This window comes from Platalea leucorodia (assembly GCF_965183815.1).
Source record: "Platalea leucorodia genome assembly, chromosome: 12".
Classification (NCBI taxonomy): domain Eukaryota; kingdom Metazoa; phylum Chordata; class Aves; order Pelecaniformes; family Threskiornithidae; genus Platalea; species Platalea leucorodia.
In genome coordinates this window covers 457,947-475,281 of record NC_138834.1, presented here as the reverse complement: position 1 = coordinate 475,281, position 17,335 = coordinate 457,947, and the positions used below count along the sequence as shown (strand labels likewise).

At 41.4% G+C, this 17,335-nt stretch overlaps 1 protein-coding gene across 3 annotated transcripts; it reads right to left on the bottom strand.

The window, feature by feature from the left end:
* Positions 1–2,475: 2,475 nt before the first annotated feature.
* Positions 2,476–17,013, bottom strand: TOP3B (DNA topoisomerase III beta). 3 transcript variants are annotated; one of them, XM_082325295.1, is made up of 17 exons: positions 16,544–17,011; positions 15,760–15,891; positions 14,594–14,700; positions 13,110–13,184; positions 12,004–12,200; positions 11,406–11,562; positions 10,197–10,310; positions 9,230–9,320; positions 8,759–8,913; positions 8,423–8,528; positions 7,034–7,180; positions 6,137–6,310; positions 5,207–5,335; positions 4,801–4,950; positions 4,250–4,350; positions 3,807–4,008; positions 2,476–2,958 (listed from the first exon to the last, which is right to left on the bottom strand). In XM_082325295.1, exons 1-17 carry the CDS (start codon positions 16,611–16,613, stop codon positions 2,477–2,479), a joined length of 2,589 nt encoding a protein of 862 aa, XP_082181421.1. In that variant the 5' UTR covers positions 16,614–17,011; the 3' UTR covers position 2,476. The 3 variants fall into 3 exon arrangements, with proteins under 3 accessions (XP_082181421.1, XP_082181422.1, XP_082181423.1); XM_082325297.1 differs by lacking the exon at positions 2,476–2,958 and adding an exon at positions 3,194–3,606 and having other exon boundaries at positions 16,544–17,009; XM_082325296.1 differs by lacking the exon at positions 13,110–13,184 and having other exon boundaries at positions 16,544–17,013.
* Between the last annotated feature and the right edge of the window lie 322 nt (positions 17,014–17,335).

Here is a 17,335-nt window from a genome sequence, read left to right as displayed (position 1 = left end):
AGCCAAACCAATTTCCTCGAGTAAATGATGCTATTTCAAAGGTAACTTCCTAAATAATAAAAGCTTTCCCCTGAGCTTTTCCCATGGAATATAAACTGAAAGTAGAAGAGATTTATTGCATAAGCCATAATTCCTTTCTTTTTTCCAGTAAGAACCATAGACATGAGACACATAGTGCTCACCTTAACGTTAGAGACACGTCTCCAGGGACTTCATCATTTTAACAAGTTTCTTGCTCTCTTGTACCTTTTAAAGCAATCCCAGGAATATGCCTCTAAGTTTTAAGTAGAAACTGAAAGCGCTCATCACCTCTGCATTCTTTCCACTCCACTCTGGAGACAACTGCCACCACCAACCTGTGTGCCAGGCCACAGCACCGGGAGCCCGCTGTGGCACCTCCTGCACCGCACAGCCCTCTCCCAGGCCGCGGCCGCCCCGCGCTGCCCGGCTCCAGAGCGAGAACAAGCTTCTCTGGCAGCCGGGGCAGAGCAAAAACAACGCCTTCGTTCCTCAGGCATAGGCACCGACAGTTTGAATGACTGTTCGCAGTTACCAATATATCTGTGTCAGAAAGAACTTCACCATTTGTGGTGGTTACGAGGGAGCCACCAAAATCGGCCAGAACACGTGAACAGCTCATTCTAGGCACTTGAGAGAAAGATCCCAGCAATTTATTTCCACCGGGACTAATACAGCAAAGAGATTTCACAAGCGAAAGTTTGCCTGCAAATGGCCAAAATAAAAGCCATGCTTGGAGAAAGGAAGGTGTTCTCACACAGCTCAAAAGCCATGAAGAATGACTAATGACAGGTTTCCCACGCTTCCAGGGCCACCGTCTCCAAGTATCACAGAAATCCCAGCCAACAGCCAGTGTCATTACACAGCAGCAGAAGCTAGCTGAGCACACAGGTATTTTCAGAGCCGTATCCTAGTGTACCAGAGCAGGCTACAGAGGTGAGAGAGGACCGGAACAACTGAATCAATACAAGCACCCTGACAGCTACTGTAGTTTATGCTAAGATCTATGGCTCTGAGACATTACAGCAAGATGATCTTTAAAACGTGAAAAGAAACTACTCGCTCCAGGCTAAGGGAGATGCAAAGACAGTTTGTTTTTACCAGAAAGAACATTTAATATTTAGGAAAAAAACAAACAAACAAGAACTACAAAAAGAAACTTCTACCTATGGCTGGGTCTTTTAAGCAATACCATTAAAACGTAGTTCATGTTTGAGCTGTAACTGTATAAACATTTGATCAGAGGAACAGGCTTGGGGCTGTGGTGTTTCGTCTGTGTTCTCTTGTTCAGTAAATGCACACACTGTGCCAATTTAAACAACAGAGTTGTACATTACCTTTTGCAGGGACTTGTCTTTCCTTTCTGTTGCCAGTGAATCACGTGTCAAGTTGCTCTCTGCACAGTCTGTGTTCAAATGCAGTAGCCTTTGCGCCACGTTAAACTGCGATGGCATCCTCCCATCCAACCACAACTAGTGCTGAAACTGTTTTGGGGGTATAGACGACAAAAACTGTACTTGATCAGGTGACCAGATAAGATCAGCTATGCACACATGGAAGGAAAGGAGAGAGTATTATATATTTATACAATTAGATTTTGTAATGTGGCACCCGGTGCCACAGTGGTTAGATACAGCTCCCTATAAAAACAAGAGGACGCCCTCCTTTTGGTGACAAAACAAACCAACACTGAAATGACAATTTAGGGGACAGACAGTACAAACTGTATTCGATCAGGTATGATCAGCTGTGTGAACACAGAGGAAAAGAGCAGCATGGGTACCCTACCTGACCTCCAGCAGCAGGAGGTCTCATTTAACTGGGGCCCACTGACCAGAAGTTACTAACTCGGCTGCACAGGCCATAATTTGGGAATCGCTGCTCAGTGCAGATATTCCCCCTTGCATTTATAATTTCTATTTTGTATATCTCTTGGCATTATTCTCTTATGCAGCAGAGTGACAGATTTGAAGTAGTGCTCTTGCTATTGCAGATATAATTTAAAAATCTGACAGCTACTAATCATTTATTTTTGAAGATTCAGATGAAACAAGTCTCGTTCCACACCTAAAGACTACAGCAGCATAACACTGCTCTTCATCAGCTCTTACATTCCCAGCACTTGTATTGCAGGCAAAGGCCCCAGAAATGACAGAAGAGGGAAATTTAATTTCCTTTCTGTCAGCCACAGGTAACAGTCTAGATAGACTGCTTGAATCTCCCTGCTGTTTGTGAGCTCTACTTAGACCAATGAATTCCAATTAAAAGCTTAAAGGCTTACTCAGTTACTAACTGATCATCCAGAAGAATTTGTTTTGTGATTAAATCAAGGCGTACAACAATCTAAGGTGTTTAACTTTTCTAAGAACAGGAAAGCCATGAAGATCAAAAATACTTAAAAATGAACTTAAAGGGAAACAAAATTTTATAAGAAGTTTATTTTTCTGTTGTGTGGCCATTATACAAAGTAAGCAGCCAGAGCTGCCATTTTGTCCTTGGGTTTCTTTGGATTGAGTCTTCCTCCAGGCCTCCGGCCTTTACCTCTTCCTCGACCTTGCCTTTTTCCTTGTCCCCCACGGTGCATGGGGTGCCTCATGGCTGCATGTTTCAGCTCCACCAGATCTTGAAACACAGGGTCACAGAATATGCAGCCTGAATGCTGGGTCTCATCACCAGGTAGAGGAGATTTGGCCTTGTTAAAATCTACGTCCACAAGGGCTGCGTCACACAAGTCGCAGGTCTCCGGTGACACTCGGACTTTGTGGGCATTCTCAAAGAAGTGCACAATCACATTGCATTTGTTGCATGCCATCTTCCACTTGGGACCTGATGTCGAGTCTAGCACCAGAACCCCATTCTCACATTCAACGCACTGCCCAATTCCAAGCATGCTAAGAGAATGCTGGCACGTGGGGTGGGTGCATTCATTACAGCCCATTCCTGGTGGAAGAAGAGTAAAACCATACCACGAGGAACCCTTTATATCGCTACCCACACTACCCAGTTTGGGGGAAGTGAGACAGGGAAGTCAAAGACAACTTAATATATTACAGGTTTTCTAAATCACTAAAAAAATGGAACCACTCCCCAAATGGCAACTTGCCTTTTCACAGATCCAGAATAATCCCTTGCTCAAAAATTTTTCTATAATGGCTTTCAGAATTGCCAGATACTGCCACTGTACAGAACAGGTGGTTTGGACACATTAGTGATGAAAACTAATTATGTTTTCAATTAAATGTAGGGCTCCCAACTAAATGCTATTTTATACTTGCACTATACACCGTTAGTGCAAGACATTTTTAATTAAAAGATGGTAATAAAAAGATGCCAAAAAGTTCCTGATACTCAGAACTTCAAAGCACTACTTTAAGTAAGTTTTGGTCTCACAGTTACCAAACTAACTGCAACTTTTACCCCTTCTTATATCCTTCAACAGCTTTTGACATACCATCTATCTCAGTATGAAAACATTCTCAAGACCTGGTCTTAATCCATAGTCCTATCCATACCAAGCATACTCCCATTGGCAAGGTGGCAGAATCTCAGTGTCTTTCACTGCATACTGAGTGTTACGGAGGTCACCAACTGTGCAAGTATACAGAAAAGAGTTAACTACTAAATTTTGGTCAGCGAGTTTGATGTGAATGTTAGGTATCTGTAATCTAATTTGAACAGCCCTTTATATTAAGCAACACTGATTAAGAACTACGAAAAAGCACACTGTATAGACTGCACCTAATTTATTTCAAGTGAGGCTGATCCCTACATGTTTACAGAATTCCTACCTTTTTTCATGTCCCTGAAGGGAGGATGGTTGTAACAGTATGGACAGAGCGGGTAGCTCTTTCCTCTGGAGCCAGACGACCACAGCACCAGCTCAAAGTCATCTAGGGGGCAACGCAACTCTTTGTAGAGTTTAATGGTACCATTCTGCGGGAGACTGTAAGTGTCATCACAGTGAGAGCAGTGCAGACGACTTGGTTTGGCCTGGAAATAGAATACAAATCTTCTGAAAAACAGTAGTGTCAATAGAGTTCAAAACTTGCAGTAAATCCAACCGGGGCTGCTCTCTGGTTTGTTCCCCACGGAAAAACTCCATCAGGCTTTTTGTTTTAGAAATGCACTCTTGACAACCACATTTGAATCCACATTCAATAATGGAAAAGGGGTTTCTACTCAATGCCCCCCAGCAACTGAAATTTAAATTCCAAGCATGAGCTGAACTTACCTGAATATACTTCATGAAACGATGGCATTTACCACAGCGGGAAAGAGGTTTACCCGTGGCAGCTAAGGGTGAAAAAGACACTTCCATCAGCTCATCCATACCTGCAAAAGAGACAATCACATTTATGTTAGAATTCTAGTTCTTAAGAGGAAATATTACACAAAATCATCTACAGGACCTGTGAAGAAGAAGCGGGAATGAAAATGTTTTATTCACAATGCTCTTCCTTGTTTAGGAAGGCTTTTTAAATACACAGCGTTTTGCAGTGAGCATGCACAAACACACAAGGGTAAGTACTTCAGCTAGTCTGAAGTTTTTGAAAACTCCCCACTAGAGAGTCACAAAATAAATTTGAGGTACAGTTTTGAAGCCATGATTCAGTCCATTTCCTTCTGGAAAGCAACTTAATTCAACTGGAAACTTCCAGTCCTGGTACACAACTTTTCAGTAAGCCTAAACCTCTGAGAGGAACCTAATATATAAGTATTTTCTACTAGCACCTTTGCAACAATTAAGTAGTTGTAGGGAACTCCACATGTAAAAAGTTTTACCTGCAATAGAATCCACAAAGTAGTGAAATTTCCTTTTGAAAATGTCAAGGGTGTGCTCTAGGACCTGATGATAATTCGCTTTACCCAGAGCTATTAAGTTGAGTTGCTTCTCTACAGCACTGCGGATCGTGGGAAGAACCAATTCTGCATCTAACAGAAAACCAGAGACAACAGCAACAGAGAAGCAGCAATGAAAGATCAAAAAATGGGGGTAGCAAACTGTCCATACATAAACTGCCATCAAAATAAACAAATAAGTTTTAATTATTATAGTCTTTGGAATTAGTAATACTTTCCTAGATGAATTATTTCATACAGAAATGCTACTTATACAGTGACAACAGCCCTTAACATACTGAAGGGAAAAGAAGGTAAGAAGATGGTAAGGGAAGAGCGTGTAACTGACCTATTTTGTAATAACCATGAACCAGAACAATGCCAAGGTTTGTAGGCTTTAGTCTCCGACCACTCTCCACTGTGACATAGTTTCGTTGGCAAATGTTGTTAATGTGCACTGGAATACTCGCATCAGTTCCTGCCACACAAAGGAAAACAATATATCCATCCTGAACAAAACAAAGTTTTCATCGAATTGCTCATTTCTGACTTATTTAATTATAGTGCTCCTGAGACTGCTTACAATTCAGATACCTTTTTACTGTTACCCATCTTCAAGTGGGTAACTTCTCTCTCTAGAAACTCTTACGTACGTTGTGGTTCTGAGAAGTCTGAAACATACGTTTTAACCTTAATTCTTCAACTCTTCCAAGGAATTACTATTGGGAAGACACCTATTCTCACAGTCACTTATTCTGGAAAAACACAGTGGAGTAAGAGACTATGTTTGTTTTGACTGGACAAATTTCTGAAAATGCATCAACGCAAATAAGTCAGATTAAAAAATAAAAGTAGTATTGTGGTAAATTGAATAATAAGGTATATAAGGACTATTGGAGCCAGCAAAGCTGGAGCAAGCTGTAAAGGAAATAATTCCTAAGAATGGGGAGATGCATTCTTCCACACAACATCAGCTCCTTCTGACAATAAGAAGGACATGTTATGAAAGGATACTGCTTTGGCCAGAAACTAGGCATAAGGATAAGAAAGGGAAAGGAATGTGGAGGAAGGGACAATCTACCATCTGCGAAGAGGTGCTACAGGCATTGTGGTTTGAAGGAAAGGGGAAAGAAAAAAAAAAAAAAAAGATCGTTACTGTACCTATTCAAATGAATACTGAAAGGTCATTACCGACAGACATAGTTCAGAGGAGCGATTCAGACTCTTTGCACTCTTGGTGGACGTATTATAAGATAATGTCAGTTAAGCAAGTTCCTACCAATGCCATGCTTTTCCATCAGAGTGATAAGTTCTGCTTCTGTCAGGTAATCAGGAGGACTGGTTTGCTTTTCCAGCAATTTTATTTCACCAACTGGAAAAAGATCTCCTTTCTCACAGTGGGGAAGGCTCTCTTCTAATGGGATGCTGTGCCATGGCATAATTTCTGTGAACCCTGGAGGTAAAGAAACAAACAAACAAAACTAATGAGAGCTTCTCTGCACAGCTTTCAAAAGGCCAAGGTATACATTTCTAAATTTAACATGGGCCACATTATACAGATCAAAGTTAAGAGGCTGCCTGCCACGCCATGCAGAAAATATCTGAGGCTAGGAATACTGAGGCAATATAGCACAAGACGGTATCTCCCACTACACTCCATCAGATCTATTTTGTGCGTGACTTGAGTCAGGTTGATGTACCAAAAAATAGTAAATGCTTTCCTTGAATGCAAGCACAGTGCCAGAACGAATGGGAAGAGTTTCTCAAAAAGGAAATACAAATAATAAGTCATATTAATGTAACAAGGATTATCGGGCCAGCTTACCATAAAAATCACGGTGGTGGTGCTACATTCATTTTAGAGAAGCCCAAGAAAAAAAATCTGCCTTTCTGTAATTTAACCCTCAAAAGGCATTCACTGTCTATAAAAAGACTGGTCTTCATGCAGGCAAACGTGGCTACAATCTTTGAGACCACTACATGAAAAATAAGACTTTTTCTATTGTAATTGAAGTATGGAAATGAAGACAAAGATTTGCTCTCTGGTCTCGATAGCTCAAAAAATGTCTTCAAAATTGTACTTGCCCCCAAAGCTTCACTTTTATATACATTCAATGTATTAATGAGGAAAAAAAAAAAATCTGTAGCTAACTACTTACTCCCTGATTTGTCTTACCTGGTGAAGTTACCACTTTTCCGATACAGGTAAAACGTTCAGGGCCAATACTGAAAGAAATGGTGGTTTGTAGGTACTTGCAATCAGCGCTGACAGTGGCAATGAAATGCCTAGTTATGTACTCATATAGTCGCCATCCATCTCCACCTGAGAATAAACAACATCTTACCCACAAAACTCAAGTCCTGCAGCTCTATGTAAAACCTGCACTAAAAGGTACCAGATTTCCACAGGTATCACAGGAAAAACTGGTGCCTAAAAGAAAATAACATTCAAAAGTCCATCCAGTTTCCCCTTTAAAAGTTCCTGCTTGTAGAATTGTCATGTCATACAGACACGAGCCGTGTCCAGATGCTCTTGGAGAAGGACTGACAACTTAGCCAGCCCATCTCCCAATTTTGCAATGTGTTTGAATGAGAGGATAAAGTAGAAAAGACTTTTATTTTTGGCTTAAAAGAAAAAAAAAAAAAAAAAAGAGACATATGAACAAAAATATAATGATCTACTGCTTAGGGCACTGGAGATCACACCCTAATCTAAAACCTAAAATGGGGTTCTAGTAGCAACTGCCACACTGGTCAGCTTGAAGTCCTGCAACAGATCACTCTAAAATACTACTTATTAACACTAATATAGGTTAAATGTCAAAGCAAAGTTTCCTTATTCACAATCAACAGATAGGAAATCGAACAGTTGAAAGGTTACACTGCTATGAACAGCTTCTAATTCTTAGTCCTGTGTGTTGCATATTTCATCTTGCTGTGTATATAAGGGAAAAAAAAATCTTACACAGCCATTCAGTATCCTGTACAATTACTCAAAATTTTAAAGCATTTTTCTATCAGAGATTATTTCACTGATTCATGAAAATCAGAAGTTACTAGTTTTCTACAACAATCTTAGCTATTCCTAATAATACAATACATTCACTAGTTTCTTATGACCTTAAAATCCTTCTTTGAGGGAACACAGCGTACAGAAAGTCAAATGTTACATTTTAATATAAAGAACACAAACCATAGAGACTAAATTAAAATGCAGTTGATGTTTGACTTTCAAGCACAAAAATACAATAAAATTTCAATACTTGGAAGCTACTATTCTGGGGCAAATTTCTCCTAGCGAAAGTAGGCATTAAGTTGCTAAGCTGGCTATTCCTTTTCTTTAGCAGTACTATGGTCCCTAGGATCAATTGCTGAACAGCAGAGCAGCTCTGAACTTCACTGTCACCAGAAGTTTAAGTTAGGATAAAGACTGCTCTCTCTTCACTTCCTGCTATTCAAATAATCATATTTTTTGTTGAAACTCAGGGATTTTGAAACTGGCTCCTATACCTCAAGGAACTAATTTCCTCACATAGCGTTCCAACACTACTGAGTTTGCCTATACCTAATTCTGCTTCTGTTGCTGCTCTCATTGGAGTGATGGGAGGATGGTCTCCTGCGTCATGGCCTTTCCTGGGACGATTAACGCCATCGGACAGTAATGCTTTCACCTGGGTGAAAGAAGAGAGAGAAAACAGGCTGGCTGAAGTGGGTAACAGGTCTCTCTTAGCAAGTCAAGAAACTTTTCAGATAAAATCCATAGCAACACAACATCCATAAATAAAAGCAATTACAGATATTTATTGTTTCTGAAGACGCACAGGTCATAATACATCAAGTAAGGTATATTCTAAAACACAGACCAGAGAATGTTAGTACAGGTTTTGCTTCATGTACTCACAGTTTCTGCCCAGTAAGGATTATTGGCTTGTTGTCTCAAACATCCTTTCAAGTCAAAGTTTTCTGGATAATGAGTGGTTTCTGTTCGAGGGTAGCTAATATAACCCTGAGTATAAAGACGCTCTGCTATTTGCATGGCATGTTGTGGACCCATTCCTAAGATGGGATAAGAGGAAACAAAAATCACCTACACATCACTCTGATTACGATTTGCTTGCTGCATCTAAAAGTATACCTTATCAAAGCATTTAAATAAATCATCGTTTGTCCTTTCCGTAAGACTTTTGTCACCTTGATCTTACACAACATTTCACTTTTGACAAGCTTTCTAAACTTGATCCTTCCCTCAAAATGACATATTATAGGGAGAGGAGGGTATCAATCTATATTTGATACGTCCTTGATTATTTTGTCTGAGAAGTCAAAATATTTTGCTTTAAAACGGTGTGAAAATCTGAACTTTTACACATACCTAAAGCAGCACTGGCCACTCGTAGCATTTCTACCGTGTTCAGAGCCAGTGGTCTCTGCTTCACCTTCTCTTTTTTACTCACAGATTCTACCTAGAAAATAGCATTTTCCCAATAAAAGTTTTGAAGTTTGGTAACTGGTAAACGTATAATTTCAATCATGCCTATAGCATGTGGCATACCCACCATTATCTATTCTTGTCATACCTGTTTTGTTCTCTTAAAGCAGTAACCACCAATATATTTTTACTTTAGGAAATCTGACTGGAGGCAATTTTACCAAATTCCAAAGTTACAGTCCTGAGGCCTATAACTGTGAAGGCAGCAAGGTAGCTTATCGCTATCTTTATTTCCCATTTACCTCAGCAGCATGTACTTTCAGTGCTACAAGGATTTAGTGCTTATTCCAAGTAATGGTCCTAACTATAAGGATCCTGATTTTTAAAAGCTTCATGAAGTCTTTGAACCTTGATGGCTATAAGCACTTAAATCCAAACATACTGTCAAACAAGTATTGAACGGAGCAGAATTAGAAGTTAATTGGCTATAACGACTGTACCATACACATGATTAAAAATTTAACTGCAGGAATATTGCCATATACGTAATTAAATTCTGATTTATACAACGTCTCATGGGAAATAAGAGGTCTGCTTGGAGAGATCTGAACAGTATTTCCTAGCAGGTGTAGTAATGAAGACTTCCTACCCTCAGTGATGATTATTTCTGAAGTCAATATTAAGAAGCAGCTTCTGCCGAGATGACCACACTAGCATAAAACGAACTACAATAAAAAATTCTCTTGCCTTTTATTCTCATTTACACAAAGTTGAATGGAGTAAAAAACAAGATACAGATATTCTACGTGCTTATTTAACAAAAACACCCCAATATGCAGCAAATGAAATATTAAATTTTATTTCCTTTATATGAAACATGGCTCTACTACCACCTAGTAAATATTATTACCTTTGCTTCTTTTGCCGTCTTTGTTATATTCAGGAACATCTGAGCAATTTCACGATCAAACACCCTCACTCTATCCCAATCCAAAGTGAGCGAACTTTCTTTTTCAGGGTTCACCTATTAGATAAAAAAAAAAAAAATTAATTCCCACCAACTCTATCACTAGAAGTGTGAGAATGCACATTTCCAACAACAATCCAATAAGCAAATCCTATTAATACCTGTACTAGGACACAAGTGCTCCAAACGTGCAGCTGTACTTTTTAACAGGGGCTTCTGAGAAAGGAGGAGTACTTTGAGTTCTAGGGTCACGGGGAATGACTGGAATTATTACTGCAGTTAACTGAAATACTTTTCTTATTTTTAGTATTGGGAATAGTAAAGGCTGAAGCGGGCAGAAATTCAAAGTCTACCATTTTGATTTAGCAAAATCAGTCATTTGTATTAAACTGTAACTAGGTCATGTTTTAAGTCCCATGTACAAAAACAAATATGAAGCAACCAATATGAGAGAACACAAAACTCCCCGAAAACAGGCACCAACTATTTCCTAGCATGACACACGAGACGCATCAGAAAAGAGGTGACAGCAGACACCAGATTTAATCTTTTCTATTATTTTAAAATCTAAAAATGGCAACTTTTTACCATCTATCCCTTATTTGTTTAAAAAATCCTTGTGATCACAAGCACTAAAACCACGTTGGTTTGCTCTCAGAGCTTGGACAGCAGTGAGGCTATAAAACTGCTATAAGCTGCCAAAGTATTCAGAGGACTCAATTGCCAATTAACACAATGAGCATTTTATTTGCTTTAAAATTCCAATACTCAGCAATGCCAATGTTTGTTGGCAGCCTAATTAATTCCTGGATTCAAATTAACAACACACTCAGTCCAAGGACCCCAGGGAACAAAAGAAAACCATTTTAAGTAGTCTTTTTGGCTGAGTCTAAGCTTAGATGGTTAGCGCTAAAGAATTCTTATAAGCAGTGGACAATAACCACTTTAACACAAAACTGACATCCTGGAATCTGTCCTTGAGAGAGTGGTGACACACATGTGAACCGAATGAGAACAGATGAGTAAATTGTAGGCATTGTGAATTCTTGACAGCAGCTACAAATTTATGAATGAACAAAATTAAAATATAAATGCATTTCTTTGGTAAAAAATATATGTTCCTCATACACAAACAAGTATTGTAAAACTTACTTTAGCTTGCAACACCCAGTAAGTCTCAGGCTTAAATGACTGGATTTTGTCATGCCTTTCAACACAGAATCCAAGTGTTGGGGTCTGACACGGCCCAAAGGAGATGAGGGAGCTGTCTAAATTCCCGTATTTCCCCTGAAAATATTTAGTCTGAAATCTAAGAGGGGTAAAAAAAAAAAAAAAAACCAAAAACAAAACAGGAAAAAGTACATTAATATCCTCATTCCCGTGAAAAGCAAAAGTTTTCATTAACTTATACACACAAATACAAGTAATCTATTAAATCAGTCAGGCGTTAGGAAAAAAGCACTCTGAGAAATATCATCTCTTACAGCTAATTAAGTCATAATTACTTTGCCTCACTGAATCCTGTTTATTCCCAAAGAAACGTGGGAGAACATCACAAAATAAGTTCATACCATAGCTGCCGATAGTACTTTACCTATCTCAAAGCCATAACACAATTATTTATTTGTCTGTGCACAAAATTTTTCAGTTTGGTGCTGAGCAGAATTAGCCACTAGAGTTCCAAGACATATTTTGTGGACAGAGCGGTATTCCTGAATCTTTCATAAAACTCTGTAATCTATGCCGTCACCTTGTAAACGCACAGCCAATTCTAAGGTCCAGCTCCTGGCGGGCATCCACTGAAAGAGCTTCATTGCGATTGGGTTCTCCCAAGTGATTCATGGCATTGCAGATGTCTGTGTCAGTAATAGAACTGAATTTAGCTCTATAAATCGTCCTTTCGGTGCTACGAGGTTTGTTCATTACAGGAAGAACAGCATCAAGAACCTAATGAAGATCAGAAGCATATTTTAAGAGTATTTGAAAGGTAAGGGCTTAAGCCAGTTATTCTCTCTAAAGAAAAAAACCTCACTCTCCACAAAATCTTTGCTGATATGTAACTACTTTCTTAATTCAGTAAGATGTCATGCCAATACACTAACCGATAAGCAAGAGCAGTATTTGTCTACCCACTCAGAAGCGTATTAAGAAGTAGCAAAACTGGAGGATTTATTTATTAAACAGCAACTGCTGGAAGTGAAGCAATATTCTTCGCTAAGCGCAAAGAAATGCACCAGTGCGGCTGCAGCACCTTTTGGTGAATACGTATCAGTTTGTGTCTGGGTTTATTCATCGTATTACCAGGGCCCAGTTATGATACAGTGGTATTTAAAGAACTTGATAAAATGTGCTTCTTTAAACAAAAACCAAAAAAATACTCTTCATGTAGACTTCTGGGAACAGGATGTTAAAAAGTTTTAGTTCTATACCTTTTATGGGCAGAGTCCACATTTCTGTGGTAAGCCTACACTTAAAAGCAGCTTCTGTGCTCCAAAGTGTCCAATTGCTTAATGAACAAAAGACAGTAGAGAACAAGTTTCGTAAGGACAGCAAAAATACCAATCCAGCTGTGAAATACAGACCAATTCTCAAAGCACTAGAATGTTCAAACATTTAAGAGACCTTATTGTTCATCTCAGATGAGCAACAGCTATCAAATTGATATATACGCTTTAACTGACATCTTAAAGCGTTCAAAAGCACAGGAGTTTTTCCACCAAGGCCCTCCACACCTTTAAAACTTCATCCAACTTAGTTTGAATTTTACTGTATATCCATAAAACAGCACGCCGATAGTGTTGTATGTCACAGACAAATATATTATGGTATTATAAGTCTTGAAAATGGAAATCTTACTTCAAAACAGATGTTTTCTCCTTCCTTATCACAATCCAACCACAAGACAATACAATCACAGCCTCTTCCCTCCACCTGTGAGAAAAATTAGCACAGTTCTTCAGCAATTCAAAAAAAGACCTACCTCCTCACTGACTGCATATTTTCTGTTTCTATTTTAAAGTACTAGAGATAATTGGAAGAATATAGCAGAAGTGACAAGAAGTCTGCAGGTACTTAAACAGTGGTTGAAGAGGGAAGCAAGCTGTGCTTCGTGGGACCAGAAGTCTGCCTACAAGATGCTTTTCTGCAGGACCTGAAAAAAAATCAGCATAGCTCTATACCAGCAAAAGTCTCCTGAAACTGCCGGTCTGTGTGTACAGCCTTGGGCACAATCCCTTCCCCTTTCTGTGCCTTAACTTCCACATCATTAAAAAAAACCAAAACCAAAAAACAACAAAACAAGAAATACTTTCCTAATTCATAAAGATACCACAAAGTCTAAATTTATCTGACAGAAATCAGTTTTACGCCACATATACTTGCCTTTCAGAAAGTATATTTTGTAAAAACAACCAAACTACCACTTTCCTCTCAGAGGGGCGCATGTGAAGAGCGAACAATAACCAACATAGCTTGTAAATGCCTTTTTTAAAATAAGTCTATGCCTTGCAGTTGCTGTTAGAAACAAAACACGCATCCAACACTCCCAATTTTGAGAAGCAAGATATCGAAAGTCAAAACACTCACAAGGCAATGGCAAAAGTGAATTCAACATGGCAAAGATTTCAGACAGTGTAAGAACCAGTAAAATTAATAAAATAGATCTAACCTTGACAAAAAGCTTCTTCCTGCAGGGAAGAAAATCCTTATTTAGGGACGTGCTCATTTCTCTTCGACCCTAGAATAACTCCAGCACATTGTACAGCATATTGCCAAACACTGCCCACTTTTGGGAAGCCAGTGAACAGACCCGCTAAACCAAACATTCAACAACGTGCAGAGTGAGAACCAGTACGTTCAGAGGGCCTGTCTGCTTCAGCAGAGGGAAGATACATAACAAATGTTTTGAAGGACATGGAAGACTCTGGCATTACCCTCCAACAGAAAACTATCTATCTGTGGCGAAGACAGAGTCAATTTCTTGTACTAACGTAACTGACCCACTGACCCACTCTAAGAGCTGGGAGAAGGTTACACTTCTGGTTCTTAAATAAAGCTAACTAACCTGTAAGAATTTGTTTTTTAAAAAAAAACAAGGCTAATTCATAGCAAAACGCTACACTACTCTTTCAAATTTATTAATAATTTTTATTGCTTTCCAGAACCACAGAAAAATTTCACTTATTTTTCTCGATGGGATAAAAATAGGTCTCATTGCTTCCCCCAACAGAGGAAGAATAGGAACAACGAATCCTTGAAGATGGAATATGCCCTGGATGAAATAAAGGAAAAGAATGCCAATGAAAAAAAAGATATCTCTCAAATAAACTTCATAAGAATACCTGTAAAAACTTCACCATGGTCAGTTTGGGATTAGCTTCTTTCTTCTCTGTGGGAGCTTTGCTAAAAAGTTCTGCTGGATCCACTTTGTCCCAGCTGTTGTATTTTCCTGAAAAGCAGAAGTATATTAAGTAGAGCTCTAATATACATTTAAAAAAAAAAAAAAAAAAAAAAAAAACAAACCAAAAAAAACCCAGCAAACAATATTACATTGGAAAACACTTGGCTTTCACGATTTGCCTTGGAAAGCTTTCTACCCTAACACATCTTGCTTTACTGTATGTCAAGGGACCCCTTAGCATTGTGTGAATTGCAGCTATCATTTTGAAACATATGAAAGAAAAAAAACCCAACATGCTACACACCTTTCAGAAATTTTAACATGAGCTATTAAAACACCTTCTGTTTGTACAATTAATCGATCGGGTGAAGGGAAGGGAGCTATTTTTCTTTTTTTTCACAGTACACGCATAATGTGCACACTGCAGTCTGTTTTACCGTTCATTACTTACGGCCAGTTATGTCTCAGCCCTGTTACTCCATGAAGCATCCTGTGTCACCTTCTCATATCAACGCACTTGTTCATTGCTATTTTTCTGAAGTAACAGTTAGTAATATTGCTTAGCAATTACATTAAACTGTACCTCTTCAAAGCACTGTGTAAATAACTGAAAATTTAGTCCTCATAAAACTTGTGAGGTCATTATCATTAGAGGAGATACAGCAGTCACATGACCAGTCCCACACTTCAAAGCAAGTTAGCGGCAGGATTCCTCGCCCACTCTCCTTACCATGTCTCTAGTTTGCAGTAATACACTACAATACTTTACAGACTATCTCTTTGGACTCTGCATTCCTTAATCACCTTTCATCCAAAGTACCAAAACACTTTTATAGGCTAGCAAATTGAGCCTCATATCCCCTCATTTTCCAGGGACATAATTCAGGCACAGCAAACGTAAGTGGCATGCCCAAAGTCACGCAAGAAGTCAGCCAGAGAACTAGAAACAAAAATCAAGAACTGCTGACCACAAGCGGTCTTTTCATTGTGCTTTTCTCTCTAGTTCTAACGTTCTTCCTGAATTATTTCCACAGTGAGTATTTTCCTATTAGAAGTCCTTGACAGTTTTACAAACGCCGTCAGTTAGAACATTTCGTGAACAAATACCTATGAAATCCAAAGTCATGACGTGACCACACACAGACGTCATCTTGAAATGGGCGCTCTGTCCTATAAAGGATCCCGTGTACTCATGCACAGAGCATGCACCGTTCAGTCCCTTGCGAGACGACATGTTTCCTGTGAAAATAAGATCATAAATATCAACAGGATAAAAAAAACTATTGAAGTAACAGTTATTTACTGTGAAATGACACCCCCCTTTTCTTAGATCTTACAGCTAGGGTCTACCTGACCAAAAAATCTAATCATTGATCAAGTTTTTATTTCAGTTAATTACCGCTTTAGACCTTTTTTAAAGCCTATTTCATTTTCAATTGAAACTGTCCATTATCTCCTCCATCCCTTCCCTCCCACCAGGATATCCTTAGGAAAATACAGCTAGTTTTCTAGACCAGTACAGTTACAATCAACATATTTTGTTTTCCACGTGATTTATACAGTATTTACTATAGCTTCAAAGATCTCAGAACAGCAACTTGTTACCTGATGGGCACTTTCTAGAAACCACAGGCACTAGCGCCCACGCCAGCTACATCAGGTGTCACAGCCGGGCTCCTTCGTCCCCGCCTTGCAGACAGGAACCGCGCGCAGCGCCAACCCGTCACCGCCGAACCGCACCCGGTCCCACGCCCCGCGCCCGGGGGCCGCCGCGCTTCCCAGCCCCGCCTCACCCACGGCAAAGCCCGGGAACCTTCGCGCCCGCCGCGGCCCCGCAGCCCCGCCACCGGCAGAGCCAGCAGCGGGACGGAACCACGCGCCTCCCTCCTACCTCTCGAGAGGATCTTGGCGATGGACTGAGCCAGAGACGGCTTCTCCGCCACCATCAGCACAGTCTTCATCTTCAGCGGACGACGCGGGCCGCCGCGGGGCTCGGCGGGGCGGGGCGGGCTGACGGGGCCGCGGCGCGCAGCCCACGGGCACGGCCGGTCCCGGGCCTGGAGCGGGAGAGCGCAGAACGGGCTCAGCACGGAACCGCCGCCGCCGAAAACCAGCTGCGAAGGCGGGGAAGGCGCTGACAGACGCTGCAGCCCCCCGCGGCCCGGGAGCAGCTCCCGGTGCCCGGGCCCGCCCTCCGCCGCCGCGCCAGACCCCCGCCGAGAAGCCGAGCGGGGCGGAGCGGCGGCCCAGCAGCCGCACGGCCGGGGAACCGCTTCGGGACGAGGCTTAAAGAACGGCCGGGGCCTGCCGGCAGAGAGGGGCGCGGAGCAGCCGCGCCGCCGCCCGCCCCGCTGCTCCTGAGGGAGGGCGAGGGGCGCCCCGGCCCGGCCCCGCTCCGCTCCTCAGCGGGCGGCCGCGGCCCCGCTTGCGCTGCCGGGTCACCGAGCCGGAAGGCGCGGGCGGGGGGCGGGCAGGGCGCCCCCCCCGCGGGCCGCCCGCCTCCGCCTCGGCCCCGCCCCCCGCCCCGCGCCGGCGGCCGCCTGCGCCAGCGCCCCCTGGCGGCCCGGGCGGCTCCCAGGTGCCTTCGGCTCCGAGGGGCGCGGCCGGGGCCGGCGCTGGTACCGGTACCGGGGCCGGGGCCGGGGCCGAGGCCGGAGCCGAACGCGAGGGCGTCGGAGAAGCG

What these genes read in the sequence shown, in the direction of transcription:
- TOP3B (XM_082325295.1), bottom strand. Translation starts at nt 16,613, where the DNA reads ATGAAGACTGTGCTGATGGTGGCGGAGAAGCCGTCTCTGGCTCAGTCC. An exon ending in CGCCAAGATCCTCTCGAGAG is followed by an intron (nt 15,892 to 16,543) that starts GTAGGAGGGAGG and finishes TTATTTTCACAG; the next exon opens with GAAACATGTCGTCTCGCAAG. An exon ending in AAAAGTGGTAACTTCACCAG is followed by an intron (nt 6,311 to 7,033) that starts GTAAGACAAATC and finishes CTTTACCTCCAG; the next exon opens with GGTTCACAGAAATTATGCCA.